The sequence below is a fragment of the Pteropus medius genome, unplaced genomic scaffold (assembly GCF_902729225.1).
Source record: "Pteropus medius unplaced genomic scaffold, Ma_sr-lr_union100, whole genome shotgun sequence".
NCBI classification, from domain to species: domain Eukaryota; kingdom Metazoa; phylum Chordata; class Mammalia; order Chiroptera; family Pteropodidae; genus Pteropus; species Pteropus medius.
The window spans coordinates 15,968,434-15,994,261 of NW_024354503.1; the positions used below are offsets into that span (position 1 = coordinate 15,968,434).

Below are 25,828 nucleotides of genomic sequence, written 5' to 3' on the forward strand. Positions count from 1 at the left end.
CAAAAGCATTCCCTTCCTCTAGGAATGTTTATGATGTGCTTATCGCTAGAATTTCATGAGCAACAAACTCCCAAATTGAAGATGATTTAGCATTTGAAGCAGGGAGTAAGAGTGTATATGTGCTTGCATTTAAAAAAAAAAAAGATTTGGAAAAGAATTTTTCTTCTGCAGAGTTATCTTCTTGTAAAGTTTAAAATAAGCACTACTTAAAAGCTGAGAGTTTAGAGGAATGAGCACTTTCTCTTAAACATTCAAATGGATGAAAATGACTTGTAATCTCTCCCTAAAGTATTAAGGCAATAGGCACTTAAAGGCTTTTTTTGGAGCTGACTGTCACAGACAAAGGATTTCTCAATTTAAAAAAAAAAAATCATTTTTATAGCATTAAATAGTAGGAATGAACACCAGCAGCCCTCTTGACATTTTGGAAATGATTTATTTTCTGAAATGTCCCTTTCCATTTTAATAGATGACACTTTGTTCTCATTCAGGGCGGTAGCTTCTGCTGGGGTTGCCATGAGTTAGGGTTGGAAGTTCATGGAGCAGGGCAGGGCTCCAGGCACAACTTTTGACCAGGTTCCCTGAGCATCCTGCTCTATTACCTGACACTGTCTCTGTCCAAACACCCCAAAGCCACACTTTTCCAAAGTCCTTGCAATGGCTCTCCTTCCTTGGAGAGAAACTTGCTGAACTCTCAGAACCAAGAGGTCAGCCAGACATCTTAGGAGAGTTGCATTCTATAAGCTTTTACTATAGCAGTGCTACTCAACTGTGGTTCGTGGGATGATGCTGATCTGCAAACTGTTTACCGGTCCATGATATAAGTGCAGAATTAGAGAGAAAGCACTTAGAAACTTTCATACCCATTTGACAGAGTAATCTGTAAAAAGTAGGCTTGTAGTTTGTATGAACATTTTTTCATTTCATTTTTCTAGCAGTTCATTTTTATTATATTTTATAGAAGTGTTCAATCACGATGGATTGGAAATTAAAGACAACTGGTCCTTCATCTCAACTATAGTAGTTTGAGAAGCCCCGTGCTATAGCGCTTGTAAGCTGCCTATGCTCCCCTGTGGGACAGGTAGGCTGGTGAATGGATTTGGGGAAAGCACAGCAGTTGCCACATTATATTCTAATGAAATGTATACGTGTCTTTCTCATCTCTCTTTCTTTCTCTCTCTCCTGCTAGACTGTTTCTTGAGAGCAGGGACTGCGTTTAGTTCATCCTGCAGCCTCATTCCTTAGAGCCTTGCCTGGCACATGGGAGGGCGTGGGAAACGTTCATCCAGTACATGCCTGCCTGCTCCCCAATGGCATGAGAGTGGGTGAGGCCAGCCCCAGGAACTCCCAGGGCTTCTGGATAGTGTCATCTACAGGCTGGTGATGGAAAGCTAGGAGCAAACGATGAAGAAGTGACCTTTCCTTCTCTTTTTCCCACAGAACCAGGTCTCCTTTTCCCACCTGCCCAGCAGCATGAGAGCAGCATGACCGGCCAGCTGCAGGAGGAGCCCCCAGAGCCAGGCCCCCAACTCAACCATCTGCTGCGGAGATCAAGGTGAGCTTGCTTTCCTTCTCCTGGAAGGTTTTAGGAATTTTCATTTTAACTAGTTCTATTTGCTTTCGTAATCCCTCGCCATGTGCTGGAAAAGTGGGGTTTCCTGGGACATGGGTGAACTTAGTGTGTGTCAGCCGATAAGGAAAATGTGCTCATTTTGGTTAATGGAGAGGCCAATGGTGGAGCAGATAGGACACTGAATTGAGTTCCTGGAGACTGAGCTCTCACTATTCTTTTCCCACCTCCTGAATCTGGGACCTTGGGCAGATCTTTTAGGGACTGGGGATCCAGGGAATTTGGGGTGAAGAAATATTTGGAATAGGATGGAATTCTGTTGTCTGGGATCCTGGACAGAAACTCTTGTCCCCCACAGGGTCATAAGGGGCCTTCGAGGATCTGCCAGGGCAATTCCGAGCCAATACTGCACAGCGAGTTGTTAGAAAATTCTTCTTAATATTGGGACAAATTCTTCTTCTCTGGGATTTCTGTCTGCTCTTCACTGCTCTGTCATGTGGAACCACAAAGACTGGGTTTTCGAAAATTCTTCCACATGACTCTTTGGATTTGAAGACGATCATCATGGCTCTGCTTTTCTTTTCTGTATGAATTCTCCCTAGAGACTGGCACCACTCACCTTGTCCTCTTGTTCTCTTCCATGTTGGAAAGTACTTCATTACCTCTAGTTGCTCACTCAACTTGTGCCCGTCATTGTGCTAGACTCTAGAGATATGTCAGTGAACAAGAAAGATAGATTCTCTTTTTTTTAAGACAAAATAGGTTTGGATCCTTAGAATTCGAAATAAGCATTGAACCACTTCTGTGTGTTCCTTTCTCATATTTTATCTTTTTACACTTTTTTTCCTTAACTATTTTAGGAGTAAAAAGGATGTATATTCTCTAATTATTGGATATAGTTTTCTATATATGAGCACCAATATAAGATAGTTCATTGTGCTTTTCAAATCATCTACAATAGGTGCTTTTCTGTTTTTGTCTGAATTATCTATCAGTTATTGAGAAAAATATGTTAAAAATCTCCCACTAGATTTGTCAGTCTCTCCCCCACAGTGGTGAAATGTTTGCTCTGTGTATTCTAAGGCAGTGCTATTTGGTGCATAAATGTTTAGGATAGGTATATCTTATTGATGAATTGTGATTTGTTTCTACCATCTTTATAGACTTTCCATTTTTTCTGCTCTTTCTTTTTGGTTGGAGTGTTTCCTCCCTCATTCCATTTTCCGTCTTTATTTGGAAATTACATCTGTTCTTGCAGTGGTTACCCCAGCTATTTTAACAGGCATACTCATATTTAACAAAGTCTAAAATTAATCAGTGTCTTTACCTTCCTCTCAAATAGTATAAGAACCATAAACTGGTTTAATTCTAACCACTGCCTCTTCCAATTTATATATAGTCATTATCCTGTGTTTTTGTTCTACCCTGTTTTGTCCCTACTAGTTAGAGATTGTTTCATACAGTGTTTGTATAGATTTACCCACATACTTATCAAGACCTTTTCTCACTATTCTTTCATGAATCCGAGATCATTTTTCTTTCACCTAAAGTAAATCCTTTAGCATTATCCTTTACTGAGAGTCTCTTGGTGGTAAAACTTCAAGTTTTTTCTCGTTTGGTTTGGTTTTTGGTTTTTGTTGGCTTGAAAATATCTTATTTTGCTCTCAGTTTTGAAAGATACCTTTACTGGATATTTTCTTAGGTCATTGAAGCCGTTAATCCACCGCCTTTTGCTGTGTATGTTAGTGTGGAAAAGTTGGCTCTCTAATTGCTGTTCATTTATAAGTGACCTGGCATTTCTCTCTGGTTATGTTAAATATATTGTTTTCTTTCGTGTTCTGCAGCTTCATTGTCTCGTAACTAGGTGTAAATTTCTCTGTCTTTATTCCACATGGATTTCATTGGGATTCCTAGAGCTAAAAATGAGTATCTTTCAACAATTTTGAAAAAGTCTCACCTTTTATTTCTTTGAGTATGATGTCTTTCCCATTTTCTGTAGTATCTCCTTCTGGAACTACGGTTGACTTATGGTAGAGCTTCTCATTCTGTTCTCTGTATCTCTTAACCTCTATTTCATATTTTTAATCTTTTCATCTCTCTGTGAACTCTGAATAATTTCTTCAAATCTGTCTTCCATTTAATTTATTCTGTATCTCAAATGCTGTCTAATCTATCCATTGAATTTTTTTGCTTTCAGTTTCTTTATTTATCATTTCTAGAAGTTCTGGTCCATTGTTTTTTAAATCTGCTTGGCCGTTTTCTAGTTTTTTATTTCTTGCTCATACTTGCAAATTTCTTTTTCTATTTCTTTAATATATCGAAGTAGCTATTTAGAAATTGTAGAATTTTATGTCTGGTTATTCCAGAATGTGAAATCTTTGCAGGTCTGATTCTGCCGTCTGTTGTTTCTGCTGGCTAGTACTCACAGTGCCTTGATTCCTGTTCTTGTTGTCTTCTGTGATCTGCTCATTTCTGTTGTAACTTTATCTCTGAGAATTTTTTGAAGTATGGGTTGACAGTTGATTTTTCCAGAGAGGATTTACATTAACTTTTACTAGATTTCTAGGGGACGCCACCAACCAAAAATCACTTTAATTTTCTCCCAAAGGTTTTTCTGTCTACATAAGTAGCCTGAATTCAAACTGTAAACCTGTGTGATGTCCAGCATTTGATTACGAATTTTCAGGAAAGATTTTCCTCCCATTCTACCCAGCCCAAGGCCGGATTTCCTTGCAGTTCCCTTCTGTGTTGTGCTTTTATTTCTCATTCACGGAGGGTGGAGCCTTTTAGAATCCCATCTTTATAGAGGGACTAGGCTTTTTCTCCTGTTTCCTGAACCCTGTGCAGCTGCCACGGGGAAACCTACAATCTCAAGTGTTCAGCAAGAACACTACGGGTGACAGCCAGCTTTGCTGCTAGATCACCTCCCAAGTTTCCTGATTTTGGTCCATTTTGGGTCTTTGAAGAATTCTTCCATTTGTACCAGCTCAGCATTATGTATACAATTTTTATATTTTAAATTTTATTCAGCATGTTAATTGCTTAAATTGAGAAGGTCAAGTAGGGTATCTGGCTTAAAGTGTATGTTCTTTCCTCACCATAGCCATGTGGGGCAGGAATGACTATTCCTTGTTCACAGAAGAGTGAACCAAGGCTCAGAGAGGACACGTAACTGGCTACAGTCACAGGCTTAGCAGGCAATGGACCAGGAAAGAGTGTGTTCCTCATTTATCCCTTTTCCTCACCTTCTTTTATCCCAAAATAACTGTTGGCCATTTTGGGGTGTGGGGGGGCACGATTAGCTTTATGCTCACAAAGGATGTGAGCTCTTACCAGAACACTTTAAATAGCTGGACAACTTTGTAAAATTGTTTATGAATCTATTGTTTATCTTCCTTGAGAGAGGAAATGGCTTCTGCATATTTTGCGGCTCATTTCTCTGGCGGTCACCAGCAACTTTCCTGCTTCATTCCCATTCCGCAAAGTCCTCCTGGACCCACAGCCAGATCCCATGCGCACCTCCTCCAGACCCCAGCTTCCTCTTGTCCTCATGCTACTCTCTCCTTTTTCTCCCTTTCTTCTCTTCCCTATGCTTCTTCCTCCTTCTCCACCCCATCCTTTCTGCTGTTGGTTTTTGTGTCTTGTAGCGTGCCCCTTCATCAGAGAGGAGGCCTCAGAGCACAGTGTTATATGAGACTTTGGGCTCTGGGTGCAGTCTGAGTTTGAACCTAGCTCTATCACTCGCTGGCTTAGTCTCTCTGCGCTTCGGTTTCTTCATCTGTAACACAGATGGAGCTATTCAGGGAATAAATGAGACAATGTACAGAGAGATTATAACACAAGCTTGGAGTGTCGTAAGCACTCAGGCCTTGGTAGTTAATGTTATGACTGAGAACAGACTTCACTGAGGCCCGTGCTCTTGTTCAGTGATGCTTTGACATTGACAAGGCTGGTTTCTGTAATGTGATGAAAACGGAGGCAGAAATCTAGGGTCAGTATGGAATTCACAGCCTCACTATTATGTTCTTCAAACTGGGGTGTTATGAAAAATAATATGAGGGAAAACAGAACACACTGGTCTGGCCAGTGTTTGCATCGGTTCTGGCTCTGGGGCACCCCTAGCATCTCAGCCTCTCCCTCTGAGGTGTGTCCTCCGTCACAGAGCCATGAGAGGGCTGGAGCCTCATGACACCACTCATTGGGGAGTTTACCCTTGTGGTGCCCCTAGGTCAAGGGAATGGCACAACTGCTCTGCTGGACATACGTCCAGCAGGGATGGGAGAGGTGGTCTTCACTGTCCATTTTACTTCTGCTCTTAAAGCTAATGTGACACTTTTTATTTCACAGACTCCCTTCTAGTAAGTGGCTTTATATCACTCTCAGATTTGTATCACTTCCTGATTTGATATCTATCAGGCAACAACTCTTTTCAGCACCTGCTATTTGTAGTACTCTGGCTTTGTACAGTGGGCGAGTGGCATAAAAAATGCATAGAGTTGCTGTAACACTAAAACTACTTTAAAAAATAAAGTCTATTAACTTAAAAAGACTTTATGACCAAAAAACGCACAAAAGATAAACCATCTTCATAAGATTAAGTGTCAGGTATTGAGAGTGGGTTCCCAGGAACGGCACTGTGCCCTCGAACGGTCAGGGAAGGCTGGAGGAGGTAGATTTGAGCTGGCCCTATGGGGCAGGTAGGGTGAGGTGGCTGAAAAGGACCCGGGTACCTCCTGGATGTAGAAGTGGTGTGAACTGAGGTATAGAGAGACAGGCCTTCTCGTGAGCCAGTGAGACTCAGTGTGCTGCTTCCAGCTCCACAGATGGCCTATGGCCTCGCTTGGAGAGTCACCTAAGTTAGCGTATCAGAAACCTTGAGAAGTCCTGCATTTAATGTTTGACTGTGTGTTGCTGGGTTTCGCAAGTGGGTTTGATCAATTATGGCCCACGAGCGTGGTAGTCTTGAGCAGGTTTACATTTGTTCTGTCTCTCTAACAAATGCTTCAGTTCACCCCAGGCCATTGATTCACTTTTGTAAAACGGGGATTGGCAACTTTCTTCAAAAATTGTCCATGATTATAAAACAATTATTTGGAGTCAGCTACTTGTCTTCTTTTTCCAAATGTTGCTCAAATATCTAGCCGTTTGAGGGTTTCTAGGAGCTTGAGTGTGGATGTTGCTGGAATTAGGGAGGGGCTTCTTTCTTCTCCACAGCTCCCAAGATAATGTCTTGGGTACGCTACACCCAGCTGAGGGGCCAGGCCCAACCCCACCCTATTCCACCACCGCCCCCCTCCGCCTACAAACCTCAAAGTCTATTAACTGCCTCTCTCCTGATGATGATTCATGCTTCCTGTCTCTCCTCCATTTTAGTTACTCAGAGCTGTGAGCCAAGATTGATTACTTACACCATCCACTGGCCTGGCCTATGGGGAGCTCAATTGGTAGATTAAATATTCTTCATCAGTGACACTCCAGGTGGAATTCTAGTTGGCCAAGCCCTGCACAGTGAAACAAGGAGTTGTCCTAGATGCAGATGTGGGGACCATTTCCAGAACCAGGAAGTTGTTCTGGTTCTTTCGTGTCTGGACCTATCTGAGGAGTTTGGGGAGCTGGGGTTATTGTAGGTATAGAGATAGGAGGCACCCAGGCAAAGGGCTCATATATGTGCACAGTCACATAAAAGCCCATGGGAATACATTTTAAACTGAGTCTTCACCATCAGCTCTTTCTCACTGTTGGGTGGTCTCTCTTCTAAAAATAGTTTAAAAATCTTTATTATACTAGTCATATATGTTACTCTATTTAAAAAAAAATTAAAACCTAATAGCTGGAGCTTAAGGCTGCTCTGACAAGCTCCCGCACTCACTCAGTCCTTCCCATTTTTCCAAAGATGGCAGAACTGAGACTGAAATCCAGGTGTGCGTACTCCCAGCACTGCCCCCGCACACTAGGTTGGGATCCTTAGGGATCAAGTGTCAGTGATGGAAAACTCTACTGCCTCGATATCCTGGATCAGGATTGTTGGGTGTCCCTGAGCCAGGCAGGGTCTGGGAAGGTTCATCCAGCTGACCCTTAGGAGGTCAGAGCCGGAGGGACCTCCTTGCAGCCCATCGGGTCCAAATTCCTCATTCTGCAGAAGCTGAGTCTGAGGTGTAGAGAGGGGAAGTCATTTGCCCAACAAGGTCACAGGACCGGTCTCATTTTCTGTTTGGTCCGAGTTATCTCTATATTGGGTTTGCATTTCCTGAATACACAGCAACCGAGTGGGGGGTGGGGGTGGAAGGCAGGGGAAGTGGGCTTAAAGAACCCCATCTGAGAATGTTTAAATTTCCTGTGAGTGTCCCATGAGGAGGGAGATAATCTGTGTGCACACAACCAAGAAGACAGGGGGAGACTTGGTTTAGGTCCAGAAGACCAAGAGTGGAAGGAACAAGGAGAACAAAATGAGAGCTATTCAGAGAAGGCTGTGACATTTGTAATGATGGAATAGAAATAAATAGGGATTTGTTTCTTTGCACTTCTATGATGCCTTCTTTGTATGTTTGGAGAAACTCAAGTCACGTGGAGGCTCTGGTCTCATTTTAGTGGCAGTGGTTTTGTGGTTACCGGGGGCTCTTTGGCCTGGAACCAGAGGCCTCCGTCTCTCATCCTTCTCAGGTTTGCTTCTTACAGGTACATGATATTCTTTAGAAATCTCTTTCTTCCTTGGAACATCCATAGCTTAGCTCAAAATGGGAATATAATCTGTGCTGGAGCTGCCTCACAGAAAAACAATGGGTATGTGAGAGTACCTCCAAAATGTTAAGGGTTTGTTGGCCTCATTTTTTCTTCTCCAACATCTGCAAGGCTGACATGAACTCTGAGGGAGTTAGGAGCTTCCAGCAGGAATGATCTCATTTGCCCATGAGATCCAGGAGCAGATGTGGGCCACCAAGGCCACCCCAGGCCCGCCTTCCTGGGACAGCCCTGCCAGACAGTGTGTCCCAATTTCCTTAAAGGGGGCCGTTGTTTCAACAGGCTGAGAGGCAGATATGGACAGAATTACTGCCAGTTTCCTAGAATCTGAGAGCTGGGGGCCCCCTTGAAACAGGAAAGGAAGTAGACTGTCACCTTATCTGGTGTCATAGAGGGAATGAAATGACTCTTTCCGGGTAACCGGGGCACACCCCTTTAAACTTTTTTCTTTAATGATCACCAAAGATATTTTTAAGCTTTAGATGGCCATTAAATAACGACTTCTCTTTTCCTCTCCTGGTCTTAACTCTGCTTGAGAGCTAGGCCTCAGAGAGCAGAACACTCCTTCATTACCAGTAACCATGCTTGACAACTTGGCCTGATGCGTGACCACACTCAGAGTCCTTTGTAGGCACCACCTGAATCACACTGACCCCTGGGGAACCATAGACCTCTTTTGCAGAGACCTGCCTACCCCAGAAAGCTTTCTTCAACTATGAGCAAGTCATGTGAGCATCTACACTCTTCTGTTTATTTCTAAATGCACTTTAGCCTTTCCACGATGTCTCTGGATTTTCATCATGGATACACATGAATGTACCCTGATACAGTGGTGCTTTCAGGGGGTGTCAGGGCAAGTAAAGTTGTTGGTTCCTACCCCAAATAGCCCAGACTACTGAGATTTTCCAGCAGACGGTTTTTCTCTCTTCCTCCCTGTGTCCACTTCTGGTAGTTCCTGTCCCTAAGCACCATTCCGCTAATTGAAACAAAGGTTGGGCTGAAGGTTGCCCAGGAAACAAATATAACCAAACTGATTCAATCACAACTGAGTCATTGAGCCTGATGTAAACCCAAGTCAAAACAAAGCAACAGAAGCTCCACCCCGGGTAGTGAGCCTCCGTGAGTTCTCACTGGATGCCACACAGGTCGCATGTCTGTTTAATCTTCACAAAAAACCTTGACCAATAGGTACTGTTATTCTTCTTTTATAGATGTCAAAACCAAGGCACCAAAGAAAAAAAAAACTAGATTGGCCTGCCGGGCCCTCACTTTGCCAGTGGAAGATTAAGATTCGAACTCTGGTCTTCTGACTCCAGAACCAGTGATCTTGGTACTTCTGTGAGGATCATGCCTGCCACATAACCAATTTGTTTATCTTCAGTGAGAAGTTCTTGTTAAGTAAAAATATTTTCCAGGTAGCTGGAGCTTACTCTTTGAAGCTTAGAAATAGAAAGGTTTTTTGGTGTGAAGTGCATCAATTTGTTTTTCATACTTCCAAGTTCATGGCTATATGCTAGAGGGTTGTAGGTTGCTAGGAGCTGTTGGCCAGATTCCCGTGACATGTTTATACTGTGGTATAAACTGGCTCTCGTCGACCCTTCAGAAGTCAAGGATAGAGCTGGTGGGATCTATCAAGGGAGAAGTGGCATCATGCTAATCAGGTCTACAGTGGGTGAACCAGGGGCGCTGTGGAATATTAGAGGAAACCTCATCCTGGCATCAGAAGGTTGGAGGCCTAGCCCTTTGTCACTAATTGTGTGGCCTTGGGCAGGTCATCCCCTACATGTGAACTTCTTCATCTATTTTCAAATAAAGAAAGTAATTCTGACCTCCCAGGTTTTTAGTGAGGACAAAATAAAATAGTGTATGCCTATGCTTTGTGCAGTGCTTTCCAGAATGTTCCTGTTGGCCATGAGGACACGCACACCCTCCGGTGAACTCCTCAATGTCCCTATCAAAGACTCCACATTGGGCCAGAGGGTTCCTGGCTGTGGCCCAGGGTACTGGTCTGTTCTGAGTTTCACTGACATCAGGCAGTCCCCTATATTTCAGCATTGACCTCCTCATCCCAGGGCTGTTTGTTAAAAAGATGGAGCCACAAGCTGTTTACTCTTCTGTTCAAAAATGGAAAGGGAAGGAAAAGAGAGGGAGAAAAAAATCTGTTTTTTTTTAACCTGTGCCTTTTTTTTTTTCATCTTCCCTCCTTGCTGTGAGTGGGATTGCCACCAATCTTTTTTTTTAATTAGAAAAAATTGATGTTGTAGGTGATGGAACACAATATTTAGACATGTTGAACTGACAGCTGGTGGGTATGTTGTCAATACGCCATCACCACAAATCATGTTCCAGGGGTGGGTGGGGAGGAGATTTGTGTGTAAGTGTTTGTGTGTGCGCGCACACTTGGATGATTTAAAGTGACCGAGAGGGCCCAGCGACCCTCATCAAAAGCAGTTCCTGTGGAAGGTTAGCCTCAGGAGATGGTCAGCTTTTCAAGGAGGGAGTGGGAAGTTGGCTTCCATTGGGAATTTAGGGGATCTTCTCCACCTTTGGAAGCAAAAGGTCTCCCCTCCCTCTCTTCCTCTCTCCTTTCCTTAGCACCTACTGGGTGCCCTGTTTCCACTGACACCTGAAGACAGAATTGATGAGGCATTCCTTAGAAGAGATCCCAGTCTGATGGTGGAGGCAGATAAAACAGTTGGGAATGGTATGCTAAGTGGTATAATAAAGACAAGTGGACTGAGTCCAGGGCCCACTCTAACTTGCTCTCCAGGCATTTTTCCTCATGGCTCTGCCTATTGTCAGGGGCCTCACAAACCTCTCTGAGCCTTGGAGCCCTTGGTCCAGCTGCCTCAGTGACTGCTCCTGTTCTAGGTCTCAAAGCAGAACTGAGCTTTCACAGTGCTCCCCATCTTCCCAGGTGTGAACCTGACGTCTGGGAACCACATGGCATCCAGTGCTTGCAAAAGAGGGAAGAGGCCAAAGTCCATAACCTAAACCAAAAAAGGTTTTGTCTCGGCAGGTGACCCTGACCCCACTTCACAGAAAAAAATGGAGGCTGCAGGCATTTACCCCCTCTGCTTCCTGGCCTCTAAACAAGCTTTCGCCTCTCTACCCTCTTTTCTCTTCATTCACTTTAAACACTGGAAAGGACTGAAATTAGAAATCTGGGACCCCAAGAGCCTACCTTCCTACCACTTCTGATAGGTTATCGATTCCTGTTGACCCCTCCCTCACAGCATTTCCTTGACCATCTTCTCCCCTCTCCTATGCCCAATTTATTGTACAATCTCTTCGTAGCTGGCCTCGCCCCCTCCGGACCCCTTTCCACCCCTCTGCTTAAAACTGAGAATGATCCCTCTGCCAACAGGGGAAACATCCAAACAGCTCAGGCTGGCACACCAGGCCCCTCACGAGTTGGCCTCCCCTACCTTTTCAGCCATTCACCCAGCCATTCACCCAACCATTCACCCATACACACTCTGAGCACCTGACCTACAGAGCTACAGTGTTCAGAATACTGGTCTCTTTTCTTGAAATCTCTCTCTACCGTTCTCCATCTTCTGAGTCTGCAAGTCCTGTTCAAACTTAACATCTTTCATGAAGGATTCCCTGAGTCTCAGCCAGTCACTGTAACAAAATATTTATTGAGGCCTGGACTTTGCCTCAAAAGAATAGTAAGATATTTTTGTTTTAAGTTAAAATAACACTTTAAGGCATGAATGTACTACTTTTAAGCATACATGCAGGGTTTTTCACTGTGTTATTACATCTGTTTATTTCTTGAAGACGTAATAGATTCCCATGGTTCGATAATTTAGAAAAATATAAGAAGTTATAAAAGGAAGTCTTCCTATTCATCTTTTCATTCACCCTGTAGACAACCATGACTAGTTTCTTGGATCTTTCTAGATTTCCTTTATGCGTAACAAGCAACTACAGATATACAGTTGATCCTTGTTATTCTCTTATTTCACATTAGCAAATTCTCCTACTCTCTAAAATTCATTTGTAACCCCAAGAGCAATACTCATTGCGCTTTTGCAGTCATTGGTGGACATGCACAGAGCAGTGAAAAATTGAGTTGCCTGACACCTAGCAGAGGTTGATTAAGGTGATGTTTTGCCATCTTGTTTCAGTTCTCATGCTACAAATGAGTGTCCTACTCACGGTCTATTTAGTGCCACTTTTTTTCGCGTTTTTGTGCTTTTTGTTGATGATTTGCTGTTTACAATGGCCTCCAAGCGTAATGCTGAAGTGCTGTTTAGTGTGCCTAAGTGCAAGAAAACTGTGATGTGCCTTATGGAGAAAATACATGTGTTAGATAAGCTTTATTCAGCATCAGTTGATAGTGCTGTTGGCCACGACTTCAGTGTTAATCAATCAACAATATATATTTAATAAAGTGTCTTTAAATAGAAACACACATAAAACAAGATTATGTATTGATTGGTTGATGAAAATGTAATGACTAGAGGCTTACAGGAACCCAACCTTCTATTTCCCCTAGAAGCAATGGTACAGGGTTCGCTAATTCAGTGTTGGTGCCAACTTTAAAGGATATAACTACTGTGAATAATGAGAAAATATATATATTCTATTTTAACCTTGGAAATCTTTCCATACCAGTTTCCTTGTACTTTTTAACAGCTGTATAGTATTCCATCACATGGTTATGCTGTGATTTTTTTTTTAACCAATCCCTTATTGATAGGCAGTTGGGATGTTTTCGACCTTTGGCTATTCAAACAATACTGTGGTATATACATCTGTCTATAAGTCATTTGTATGTGTCATTTTTATTTTTTATGGTCTCTGCTGTAACGAACTTATTAGAAAGGGAATTCCTGGGTATATATCCTAAAGAAATTCTCACAGAGGTTTGTAAGGGAACACATCTGAGAATGTTCATCACAAGTTGGCAAGGTAGTAAAGTGTGATATATGCGTGTTCCCTCCTGGTGTGATTGTTGTGGGAGGCATTTGAAAGACTCAGCACCATGCCTGACCCGAAGTTAGCGCCCAGTATGTGTTAGCCACCATCATTATTCCTTCCCATTTGCTCAGCAGTGTCTTAGTCCAACTCCTCAGCATAGTGCCGGGAGTCTTTCCTGCTGCTCTTCCAGCTGCAACCCACCACACTGTGATCCATCTCCACACAGGGCTGGAGGAAGCCTGGCAGTGTTGGGGACCTTGGTCCACATTGGCTCTCCGAGAGAGGGATTGGCTCCTTTACTTCCTGATCTTTAGCCATGCACACAGGGTTGGTGTTTGACAAACTCGTTTGATGCATTTCATAAACATTAAGTGAATCTGCTTCAGTCTAAACACTACTCGTGGCACAGTGGAAGAGGGAGGGAGAGAACTTTAAAACAGAGATATTAAGACATAATTCTGTCCCTATAGACCTTAAAATCTAGTATTGGTTGTTTGAAAATAACACTCAACGTGACTGGCCTAGTAGAGGCATGTTTCCAACAAATAGGGTTATGTGTGCGCCTATAAAAGCTTCGCCTAGGATTTGGTCCTCATACTCTCTCCAAGGCCCCCTGCTCCAGAGGCCCTAGTTCTGCCCTTTTGTTTCAGTTGCAAGGGTCCCTGGTGGATACATCACTTCAGTCCTCTGGTTTGGGAGCAGCAAAAAGAAATTGTTTGGGCAAGAAATTGGGACAGTGAGATAAGGGAGGGCCAATGACCAATAGAATATCTGTCTTGAGCATGTCCAGGCAGGCTTAGGGACTTCCTAGAGGGGATCTAAAACATTAGCAGAGGAGGGAGCAAACCCAGAAAAGCACAGGGTACCTTCTTGGTTCCCTGAGGCCTCTCAGTACCATCTGGTGGACGGAAGCCAGCCCATATGGTCTTCTCACCATCCGCGCACAAAACTCCTATCAGCAGGATGTCAGGTGAGGGGGTTATAGGGAATGTTCACTTCCAATTTTATTCTAAACTACTTGAATTCTAAGACGTGCCTGTAAATTCAAGCATACAGTTTTCTTTAATTTGGCATGTTGTGCTTCGGAACAAGACTCTCCTGACAAAACTAGTCTCAGCAGCTCCCATTCGCTTGTCCCTTACAGGATTCTTCCCAACTCGCTCCCTCGGTCTGTTCACTCTTGTTTCACTACCTCAGCAGGTTCCAGTGGGCCCTGGGAGTCTGCGTAAGGTGCCGCTGGGGTGGGCGAGGCTCCTCTGGACCTTTGAATGAGGAGTCCCTCTGCTCTGATTGCAAAAACTGCCCTCGGAGAGCTCACACCCGCTGGGAAGGTAGAGGTGTGATCCACGATTGGTGATCATCTATAGGAGGAAGCCAGGACCCAGTCGACAGGGGCCTGGAGGAGGGAGCAACTTAGGAAGTGCTACTAGGAAAGCCTCTAGCCCCAGACACCAGAGGTTCCTCTGGTTTGTTTCTTGACTCCCAAAATTCCCCCCAAATTCTTAGACGTCTGAGCCAGAAGGGCCATGGGGCAGCTTGTCTCAACCCCTTTCTTACAAGAGAAGAGCCCGGTGGCCCTAGCATTGCCCCAGGATGGGTCCTGTGTTGCTGCCGCTGTGTACAGAATGCCTCAGTATGGCTGGCTCTCACGTCACAACCTAGGGTGCCTCCTGTCTCAAACACAGGTAGGAGAGCCGAGAGAGACCAACACCCTAAGCACAAAAACACCAAAGTACGGTTATTTTACACACAAGGAAGCATCACAGACTTGTTACCAATGAGCTGTGAACTATTTTCCTGAAAGAAGAGGGAGGTGGTTTCCCCCGAGACACTAACCTTTCCTCTGGGGCCTTGGGTGTCCAGGGGCATTTGTTTTTTTATAGTCTGATGTCTTTGAAGGCCACAGGCCAAGCCAAGCCTGCTGCTTCATTTGGGAACTGAACCCCTAACCACAGTAGCCCACTTGGAACCCTTGGGTATGAAAGTCTGTGGGGCAGATGTGGTCCTAGGTTACAGTGCTGGCCACTCCTCCCCACATCACCCCTTGTGGAGGAAGCCAGTCTGTGCCTCCAGCCTGCTGGAGCTCTCTAGCAGCTCAGCAACCAAGGTGCTGGGTGTGGGGCTCAAGTGATAGAAATAAAGCCCTCAGGTGCTTGACTTGTGTTTTCTTAGGTTTATCATTCACTCTGACTCCCGATGAGGCCAAGGGTGCCAGACCTACCTGCCAACCACCACCCCTTCCATTCTGTCTTCACCCCCAACATTCCCTGGGGCTTCATCAGAGGAAGGAAAATCTCCCATTCTCCCAGCCTTACCCTACCCTGCCCTGCCCAGGACAGCTGCAGGAATAGGGATCCTTTCTTTGGCTGCAGTCATAATGCTGATTCATGAGGCTTTAGCCCCAAGTCCTCAGGGACAAAAGTGTAGGATCCTCCCTGTGGGCCCAGGTCCAGAACCTCCGGCTGGACCCTCCCTGAATCCCTAACAGCAAGGGTCTGCCTGCTGTGCCTCCTGGGCCCTGGCTGGAGTGACCTCACCCCCCTCTTCAAGGCCCTCCTCTGCCACCTCTTTGTGAAATTTCTAGGAGTCTTTAGGAAGCACTCCCCTCCCAGACCGTGAGGGTTCGAGGTTTTTTTTTTCTCCCCAGAAGAGTGCTGGCACAGTAGGTCCTCAATGTGAGTTTGTATGAAAGAATATAAAGGACAAGACTGGGCACAGGTGCCCGTCTCTGGACCACGAGGCCAATAGCCATAGCCTGGTCAGATCTCCTGGCACGAATTAGGTCTTCAATACGGTTGCTGATTGATCCTGAAACTCTCCTAGTAGCTATTCCTTAGGAGCAACTTGTGGTTATGAAGTCAGGGTTTGGGTCACTCAGGAGCTCACATGTGAATTATGCAGGTGTCTCCTCTGCCCTGTCTTCTCTCTGCAGACCTCTTGTCAACCTCCAGCACCTCTCTCACTGCACTGTATTCAGAGTCAGTGCCCATAATCCTAATCTCCTTACCCCATCCAAGCCATTTGTGGAAGGGGGTGGTTTAAAAAACTCTATCCAAGATTCTATCAACAAGGCCCACTCGACTATGGCTGCCTCCTCCAGGAAGCCACCCTAGACTCCTGTGGTGCTCTTTTCTCTCCCCAAGTCCTCAGCATCTACACTCTCTGCCAGCGAGGGAAGTAGAGAAGTAGTGGCGTGTGGTGGTCACAGGGTAGACGATGTTCATTCCCTGGTAGACAACTGTTAGCCCAGAGGAGAGAGCAACGACAGTGAGGACCAATAATTTGCCTCCAGAAAGTGAAATAGCTTCTTTCTTCATGTCTTGATGGTGAACTGTCCACAGGAAGAAAACACCCCCATTTTCACATTCCCAGGCTTCTTCCTGATTCCTAGGACTTGGAGGGAGCAGTTAATGCCACAGGGTGAGGCTGAAGGATGGAGAAATAAATGTTCCTTGCTGCCAGAAGGAAGCCTTGAAAATCCTCCCACAGCTGAGAGTCAGCCTGAAACCCAGGGCAGGGAGCAGCGGGGCCCTGAAGAAGGAAGAGTGAGCCAGTTGTTCTGCACGGAGGAAGATTCTGGCTCCAGTCACTGTCATTGACGGAATTTGTCCACGGTCGTTGGGTTACTGGATTATAAAATACCCTTTATTTACAGGACTAATCAGAAGGCATTTAGAACAACATCATTGCTATAAAGGAGACCACGAACCATGAGCCCACGTCTTGGAGAAGTGCCTTGGCTTCTGCTTCCTTTTGGGAGTTGGGGAGAGAGCTGGAGTAAGAAGACTCCCAGAGGAACCCAAGTTCAGCTGCTTCGGCAGACCCGAGGGGAAGGCTTGCCTAAAACCTAAGCCAAGTCATTTGGGGAATTGTGTATATACAGTCTCTGGATGTCGGAAAAAGGAAAATCTTTTTGGATTTCTTCCTCAAACAAGAGGTGGTGTTCTGGCGGGAGCAGGGTGTTACCCCTTCTGAATTGTAAGCAAACAAGTCCTACAGAGACCTTGGCCAAAGTCAACTTCCTCTTTCTCTCTCTCTTTCTGGTTCAAAGGACAGTCCTTTTGGACAGATATCTTCCTTGCAGACTGTGCTCAGTCTCCTGGTGCCCGTAGGGCTGTAGAGGGAAGAAGAGGGACTTTGATGCACTGGAACAAGGGTAGTTCGGCCCCAATCCAGGCCGTGCTTATTCTTGTATGGCCTGCGAGCTAAGAAGTGTTTTTACATTTTTAAAAGGATGAAGAACAATCGGAAGAAGAGCAATAATATTTCTTCTCTCGTGCAAATGATATAAAATTCAAATTTCAGCGTCCGTAAATGAGGTTGTATTGGAAACACGGTCACGCCCATTCATTTTTATATCGTCTGTGGCTGCTTTCACGCTACAGCTGCAGAGTCATGACAGAGATCATATGGCCTGCAAAGCTGAAACTATTTACTAGCTGGCCTGTACACAAAAACCACTGTGCTGGGAGGTCTGTGCGCCTTAGGGCACTGTGCCCGCAACAGAAAATAGTAAATTCTGGGCCTCAGTCCATGTCAGAAGCATGGAAACCTGGGGGTGAAGTGTCTGCTCTGGGTCTCTTTTTGCCTGGCTCAGCATTTCCATTCAATGAGCGGTTTCTGAGCATCTGCTGTGTCCAAATCCCTGGGGACACATGACAGGTAGAATGCTGTCGCTGCCTTGGAATGACTGGACAGCTAGAGGGGAGATGGGCAAGGGAGCAGGTCATTTGACTCGAAGGCTTCAGGGGAGCACAGAGGGCCACTCGGGTTTTGAGCAGGCATTTATTTAGTGAGTCCTCTCCAGAATCCCGGTGTCGTTTCTAAGGAGAATTGACCAAAGAAATGTGAAAGTAGTAGTTCTGTTAATTACTTTATGAATGAAAAAGCTCCTGGTGCCAATTACTCAGTAGTAGGAAGTATTGTACATAATGAGCAAAACAGTTACCTTATTAGAAAAATAAGAGAGACTTGAAGGCTGAGTGGATATTTTAACAGTTCTGTGAGATTGACTAATCCACTAAGAACAGTCTCCAGGTTTTAAATGATGTGTTCAAAATAGCCTTTTGACAGGATGCTGAACTGAGGACCTGGCATGCTACCTTCTGTGTAGAAAGGGTGGGAACAGGGGTGCATATAAGCATTCTTGTATGAGCATAAAATGTCTCTGGAATATACGAGAGCCTGAGCGATTGTCCCAGGAGGGTTGCTGGGTATCTGAGGACGGGGGTGGGAGGAAGACTTTTCACATGTACCCTTTTAAAAAGTGTTGCTCTAACTTTTTTCTTTATTTTCAAGCATTTATTTGGGATAATTTTCACTCTCGTATACTTCTTCATGCCTTTTGAATTTTGAACCATGTGAATACAGTACCTATTCAAAAAATATACAAATTTAATGTAAAATAAATAGCACATGGTTTTGCCAATACCTCCTTATGTCTTTCTAGGAAAATCATTTTTCCTCTTTTTCATTTAACATAATTCTCGTTTGACTACTACTCTGAGCCAGGCACTGTTCTAGACCTAGCAGTTATATCCCTGGGCCTCAGTTTCTTCATCTGTAATGTGGGGAGACTAGAGGACCTCTAAGGCAGACTTCAACTTGAGAGGGCATCAGACTCAACAGGAAGGCTCAGCATTAGAACAGACTGCTGGCCCCCACCCCCCAAGTTTCTGATTCAGTGAGTCTTGATGGGGCCCAAAAATTAGTATTTATAACAAATTCCCAGATGATGCTGATTCTGCTGGCCCAGGAATTACAGTTCAGGGACCCACCTAGGACTTCGTAGGGTTCTGTGCTTATAAACTGCCTTTCCAGTTCTGAAAATATCTGTGAATGAAGAATAGTTCCTGTAGCGCAGAACACGAGAGTAATCCCTCTCCCCCAACAGTTTGGGAACACTTAACAAAGCAGATACACCAACAGAAGTAAAATTATCTTGCTCTTATTCCACCCACAGGAGCAGGGAGAATGTGGTCAGAGTCTGGTGAGTTTCAATAAGTAATTCTTCCTGGAGGAGGTACTTTGGTGTGAAGCTTTCGAGAACGATTAAGTGGCAAGGTTTAAGCCAGGCAGGTATTCTGAAATCACCAGGCATAATGCCCACAAGATAACCCTGCTGGACATCATTTTAATGCCCCCACAGTTTATCCCTCCCCTGTGAATATAGCCTGGTTATTGGTGAGCTCCTGACAAGGACATGGTGCCCCAGCATGGACCCCTACATCTGAGTCCATGCTTTTGTGCACGCTGTTCCCTCTTCTGGAATACCCTTCCAGATCCTCTTACCTCTGTAAGCCCTATTTGTCCATTAGGACCAAGATGAATTCTAACTATTCTCCATGAGAACTTAACATTCTCTCAGCTTACACTGAGCATCTTTTTCTACCTATATCAATTCATTGAGACACTCGATCATCATCTTATTTTTTTTTTCAATCATTGATTCATTCATTCAACAAATATGACCCCTCCTTATTGGAGGAGCTACAATATGCTGGGCTTGGGAATAGAATCATAAACAAAAATAGATATGATCCCTGCTCCAACACAGAAAGACCCATTAATCAAATTGTTGTACTACACTAATGGAAGTATAATTATAAACTGAGAAGAGTGGTTGAAGGAAAGGAATATGGTTTCATGAGAATATATAAGAAAGGCCCCTGATGTAGATGGGGTTGGGGTCAGGGTGGACTTTTTGAGAAAGTATAATTTGAGCCGAGATCTAAAGGATGCCCAGGAAACTTGGCTAGACAGTGGGAAGAGCTCTCCAAATTGGGGGAACCAGCATGTGCAAAGTTTCTGTTGTCAAAGACAGCCTGGCAGGTTCAAGGAACTGAGAGAAGACCGGAATGGGCTGGGGGTGAGGGAAGGGAAGGGAGTAAGGAATTGGAGAAAAGGAATTTATTGTAAGACTGAGGACACACTTCGCAACACCCTGTCAACCTTGTTAATAATTTTGATTTTTGATCTGAGAGTGTTAGGATGCCATCAAACAGTTTTAAACAGTGGCATCATGATGGGATCAGTGTTATGTTTTGAAAAGTATGTTGGGCTGCTGCTGTCTAGAGAATGGACAAGATTGAAAGCAGAGAGACCCGTCAGAAGGCTGTTGAAACGGTCCAGAAGACCGATTCCATGTGTTAGACTGGGGCACTAGTAGTGGAACCAGAGAAAAAATGGATGGAGTTGAGAATATCTGAGGAGATAAATTGATAGCGGTGGTTGGTGAAGGGGGAGGGAGGACTCGAGGGCCAGACTTTGGAACAGCGTCCATTTTGGGGAAGGTGATGTTTATTGTGCTTTTGCATATGGAAGTGATGAGACAGTAGGCAGCTGATCAGGAGCTCAGTTCCTCTGAGGTGTGGGTAGTTGTTGTGTGGTGTATGGTATGTGTGGTGGGTGAGGATGTCAAGGGAGGGAGCGTGCGTGAGAAAAGGAGGGGTGTCTCCTCAGACTAGGTCATAAGCCCCTGAAGGGCAGAGCTCTGGGAGGAAGTAGAGTCACTTCCCACTGGCAGCATGGGGATCTTTCTCTCATTTCTCCCTCTCTTCCTGTGCACTATTATCAAAATTCAGGTCTTAATCATGTCTCAACCTAGATGCAGCAGGAACCTACTAATCCATTGCTTGTCAAATTTTAAAGTGCACACAAGTGTGAGAGGCAGGGGGGAGATTCTTGATAAAATGCAGCTTTTGATTAATAGATCTGGGCTGAAGCCTCTGAATTTCTAATGAGCTCCCAGAGATAGGAACCACCTTTTGAGAAGAGAGAGGAGTTGGTCTCCCTGCTTCTGAAGCTCTGCGCTCTCACGCCCAGAGCCCTCATGCCCCGGCTCAGAAGCCATTCATGGTGCAAGTGTAACTTCACATTCAGGATCTGCCCCAGCCGTCTTTGGCCAGCCCTTGTTTCCTCCCACTGCGTCCCTTCATCCACCTTCCATTCCACCGAACCAAACCCCTCATTCCGAATTTGTCCATCTCCTTGTCTTGTTGTTCAGAAAGGGTCAGAGACCAACTCAGGCTTGGAGGTGGGCTACTGCAGTGGGCTTTGAACTTTTCTGCTTAAAAGCCCCCATAAAAGGATTTTTAAAAACTATTTGCCCCCTCACACATTTTTAAGTTTACATCTACATTTTTAGTCATATGTTTGTAGAAGATGCAATGTGCGTGCAGTATATTATAAACATTGATATTTTTAAGTAAAACTATTACATCACTGTTTTAAATTCATCTGGTAGACTCTAAACACCATAACAATCTGATACCTACCATCATCCATTTTGAAAACGCATGAACGCCCTCTTTGCTAATAGCCAGTGTTTGTTTTTCTTCTTGAAATTTTATTTCTGTTAAGCTTCCCTGTGGAATTTTGTTCTAATATAATATATGTAATATATTTTTATGCTTAAAACTCATTCATTTATTTCCCTATCATATTTCTCCGTAACAATTTTATATGAAGTTAAAACTTTTTAATTTCCTGAAATCATAAAGCTCTAAGTATTAACATTTTCTTCTGGTTTGAGTTATCGTTACAATTGTTAATAGTATGCAGTCGATCAAAAATAACATAAATGTATTACTAATTTGGATAAATAATTAATAAACATGAAAACTAAAATTTTATTGAAAATGCATCCCTTAGTAGTATCTCAACATAAAAAAATTTTTTTATTCCACAAATAGTATTTTGAATTTAATGGTGTTAAATGCTAAAAGAAGTACATGGAGCTATGAGAGTAGGGACTACAGTAGATTCCAAGGGCAAGAACATGTTCTTTATACAAGTGATAAGGTCAAGCTTGAAGAATGTGCAGCAGTTGGCCACGTGAGGAAAGAGTAAAAGAAGACTCCAGACAGGGAACAGCATGATGGAAGGGCCTAAGCTGAACAAAAGAGCGCTTAGACCATAGTGACAAAATAAAAAATTTTACCGACATACAACAGACACACCAATATGTGACCAGGGCAGAGTGTACAGTTTGAGTTACCACAGAGTGAGCACATTCACGCAGTTATCACCTGGGTCTAGAGATAGAATATTGCTGGTACTGGATTAATTCTTTAATTTGTTTATTTACTTAAAGAAGAATATTATTTATTGCATGAGACACGAGACAAGGATCGGCATCGATTGTCTTTCCATTTTTCATTTTTATGAAAACCTTGATTTACATGTACTAGTAGATAGAAATACAATTTTGTTAAAGCAGGGTCACTCAGTTCTAGATCTACTTCTGAGTTATATGCCAAAAATTACATAGCGATCACTGACAACTATATTTTAATTACTTCTGTTTGGCCTTCCTAATAAAAAAAGAATTGGAAATCGCCCAGCTTGCAAAAGAAAGAGTTGCTTGCTTTCTTACTTTTCAAAATGTCCTCTTGTGTAGTGACCAGCAGTTAATCCCTGGGGCAATAGACCCAGGTAAGATTTGGATGGTATGGGTAAGAGGTTTGTCTTTCTTTTGTAAAGGAGGAGGGCCATCGTGAAAGAGCAGATATAAAAGGATGCCTTGTACCTCTAGCACCCATCAGTTCTAGAGAAGAGTTTCTATGGGAGTTGAGGATCTGGAATTGATCCTCTTGAAACTTTCTCTTAAAACTTTGAGCTCATGTATAGTGCTTGGAAAGTCTTCATGTACTCCGAGGGTTTGCATACCCCAGTTTGAGCCCCATGAAAGAACCTGGACCCAAACCAGACTAGACCGATCTCTCCAAATTTCCTAGATCGTGTTTCTAAGAGACAGAATTGGATTGGCCCAGCTGGTTTTTTTGTGCCAGGCCACATCATGGGCTTCTAGACAGGTGGTCAGCCCTGTGCACAGATGTTTCTCTGAGGAGGGGCCACAAGCTAGTAACTGTTGACCTAACATGCAAACTAACAAGTGCAATATTCCTCCGTGAAACTTTCCTCAGTTCTGTTCTGCCTGAAATACACTCTCCAATCTATGAGATCCCATGTCTGTGATTTTTACTTTTTTATCACATGTGTTTCTTTCTTTCTTGTCTTGTACTTATTCATGTGACCCATCACCTTTTCTAACTATAAGCTTCTCAAGAGCTGGTCCACGTCTTAATCATTTCCTAGCTTTGTGTCTTATACTTCGTAGGTGTCTAATAAGTATTTGTTGGGCAGATAAGTCGATTAATGAATGTCTTAAACTTTTTCATATCTATAGGTTCTAGAATAGTGCTGGACTTTCAATAGCAGAATCCCAGAAGAATAGATGAATTAATCAGTGAGCAAAACAATGAATCAACAAATCAATGGACTAATGAGCCATTGCACAATGGCTCAAAAGTGAGAGTCACATCTCACATGAAGGTCAAGATCTGCAGAATCAGTGTAAAGGGTGTGTCATGTATGAAACTGGCTATCTCTAATCAAGTCTTCTGTTTTGTATTTATTTCTATAACTGGTCATGGTAGATATAATTGCTCATTGCAAAACAGCCACGTAAATCCTTTCCTGTTCTTTGCGTCTGTCTTGCAGGTGTGAGCGGCATCTCTTCACCACGGTGGTGTTTGGTCCATACCTCAGCCCTGGCGAGGATGTAAAACCCCCCACTCTGTACATGAGTGGTACAGGCCAACAGGAACGCCTGGCTCCAGCCACCTTCACAGACATGTCAGCCGTGGAGTAGTGTGGACGCTTTCTCTCACCTTCTCAGGGTTTCAGTCCTTTTGGCTTTGTTTCACTGACCTTTTTTTATGGTTTTGTGGCTGGACATTTCACGACCAAGGCAAGCACCATGGGAGATCAGCAACTGTACAAGACCAACCATGTGGCCCACAGTGGCGAGAACCTTTTCTACCAACAGCCACCACTTGGCGTCCACAGTGGGCTGAACCACAATTATGGGAATACAGTCACAGGGGCTGGAATGGATGCCCCTCAGGCATCACCCATTTCCCCCCACTTCCCTCAAGATACTCGGGATGGTCTAGGTTTGCCTGTTGGCTCCAAAAACCTTGGCCAAGTGGATACCTCGAGGCAGGGAGGGTGGGGAGGCCATGCAGGGCCTGGAAACCATGTCCAGCTACGTGGCAACCTGACCAACTCAAACATGATGTGGGGGGCACCGGCCCAGGCTGAACCCACCGATGGCTACCAGTATACCTACTCCCAGGCCAGCGAGATCCGGACCCAGAAACTCACCAGTGGCGTCCTGCACAAGCTAGACTCCTTCACCCAGGTGTTTGCCAACCAAAACCTGCGTATTCAGGTCAACAATATGGCCCAGGTGCTGCACACCCAGTCAGCAGTGATGGATGGAGCTCCTGACAGTGCCCTCCGCCAGCTGCTGTCCCAGAAGCCCATAGAGTCCTCAGCACCGGCTATCCCTTCTCGCTACCAGCAGGTGTCCCAACAGTCTCACCCTGGTTTCACTGGTGGGCTGTCTAAACCAGCTCTTCAGGTCGGGCAGCACCCTAACCAAGGGCACCTATATTACGACTACCAGCAGCCACTGGCTCAGATGTCAGTGCAGGGAGGACAGCCACTGCAGGCCCCACAGATGCTGTCCCAGCACATGCAACAGATACAGCAGCACCAGTATTACCCGCAGCAGCAACAGCAGCAACAGCAGCAAGCTGGGCAGCAGCGTATGTCCATGCAAGAAATGCAGCAGCAGCAGCAACAGCAACAGCAGATTCGCCCAGCACAGCCTCAGCAGCAGCCGCAGCAGCAGCTGCAGCTGCGGCAGAGTTCAATGCAGATACCTCAGTATTATCAGTCCCCACCCATGATGCAGCACTTGCAAGAGCAGCAGCAGCAGCAACAAATGCATCTGCAGCCCCCTTCCTATCACAGGGACCCCCACCAGTACACCCCAGAGCAGGCGCACGCTGTCCAGCTGATTCAGCTAGGCTCCATGCCCCAATACTACTACCAAGAGCCCCAGCAGCCCTACAGCCATCCCCTCTACCAGCAGAGCCACCTGTCCCAGCACCAGCAGCGCGAGGACAGTCAGCCCAAGACTTACGCAAGCGACAGGCAGACCCAGGTCATGCTGAGTTCTCACGGGGACCTGGGGCCTCCTGATACAGGAATGGGAGACCCAGCAAGCTCAGACCTGAACCGGGTCAGCAGTGCCCTCCCCCATCGGCCACTCCTGTCTCCCAGTGGGATCCACCTCAACAACATGGCGCCTCAGCACCAGCAACTGTCTCCCAGTGCCATGTGGCCCCAGGTATTCTCACGGTGAAGGTGTCTCCTGGTATCTCAGCTACGGGGCCAGCCAGGGCTGAGTCTATGCAGTGCCCAGTCCTGTCTCCAACCCCTTCAACTGTTTTTTTGGTTATTTATTCATTCCACCAGTGTTAACCTACATGTGCCAGACACTGTCTGTGCCAGGCGCCTGGAATACAAAATCAGTTTGACTCAACCTTTACTCCATAGAGCATCTGATCTCACTAAGGAAATGGCCAAAATACCGCATCAGGTCCTCAGTGATGCACACAGTGGGAGCGTCTGGTCCCCCTTGAACCTCACGGTGTGCCCTATGGAATTGTTCCCCTTTTGGGATGGAGAATGCATTATGACAGCAGTTCTCAAAATATATTACTCAGTACGGGA

General features: G+C 44.8%; 1 protein-coding gene across 21 annotated transcripts in view; it reads left to right on the forward strand.

The window, feature by feature from the left end:
• The window catches only part of TRERF1 (transcriptional regulating factor 1), a 187,427-nt gene that overhangs the window by 125,983 nt on the left and 35,616 nt on the right, over positions 1–25,828 (forward strand). For all 21 annotated transcript variants that reach the window (XM_039854787.1, XM_039854793.1, XM_039854785.1 and 18 more), the window contains 2 exons: positions 1,441–1,555; positions 23,744–25,442. In XM_039854787.1, the coding sequence (XP_039710721.1) occupies positions 24,003–25,442 (1,440 nt within the window). In that variant the 5' untranslated portion in view covers positions 1,441–1,555; positions 23,744–24,002. The remainder of the gene's footprint in view (positions 1–1,440; positions 1,556–23,743; positions 25,443–25,828) is intronic.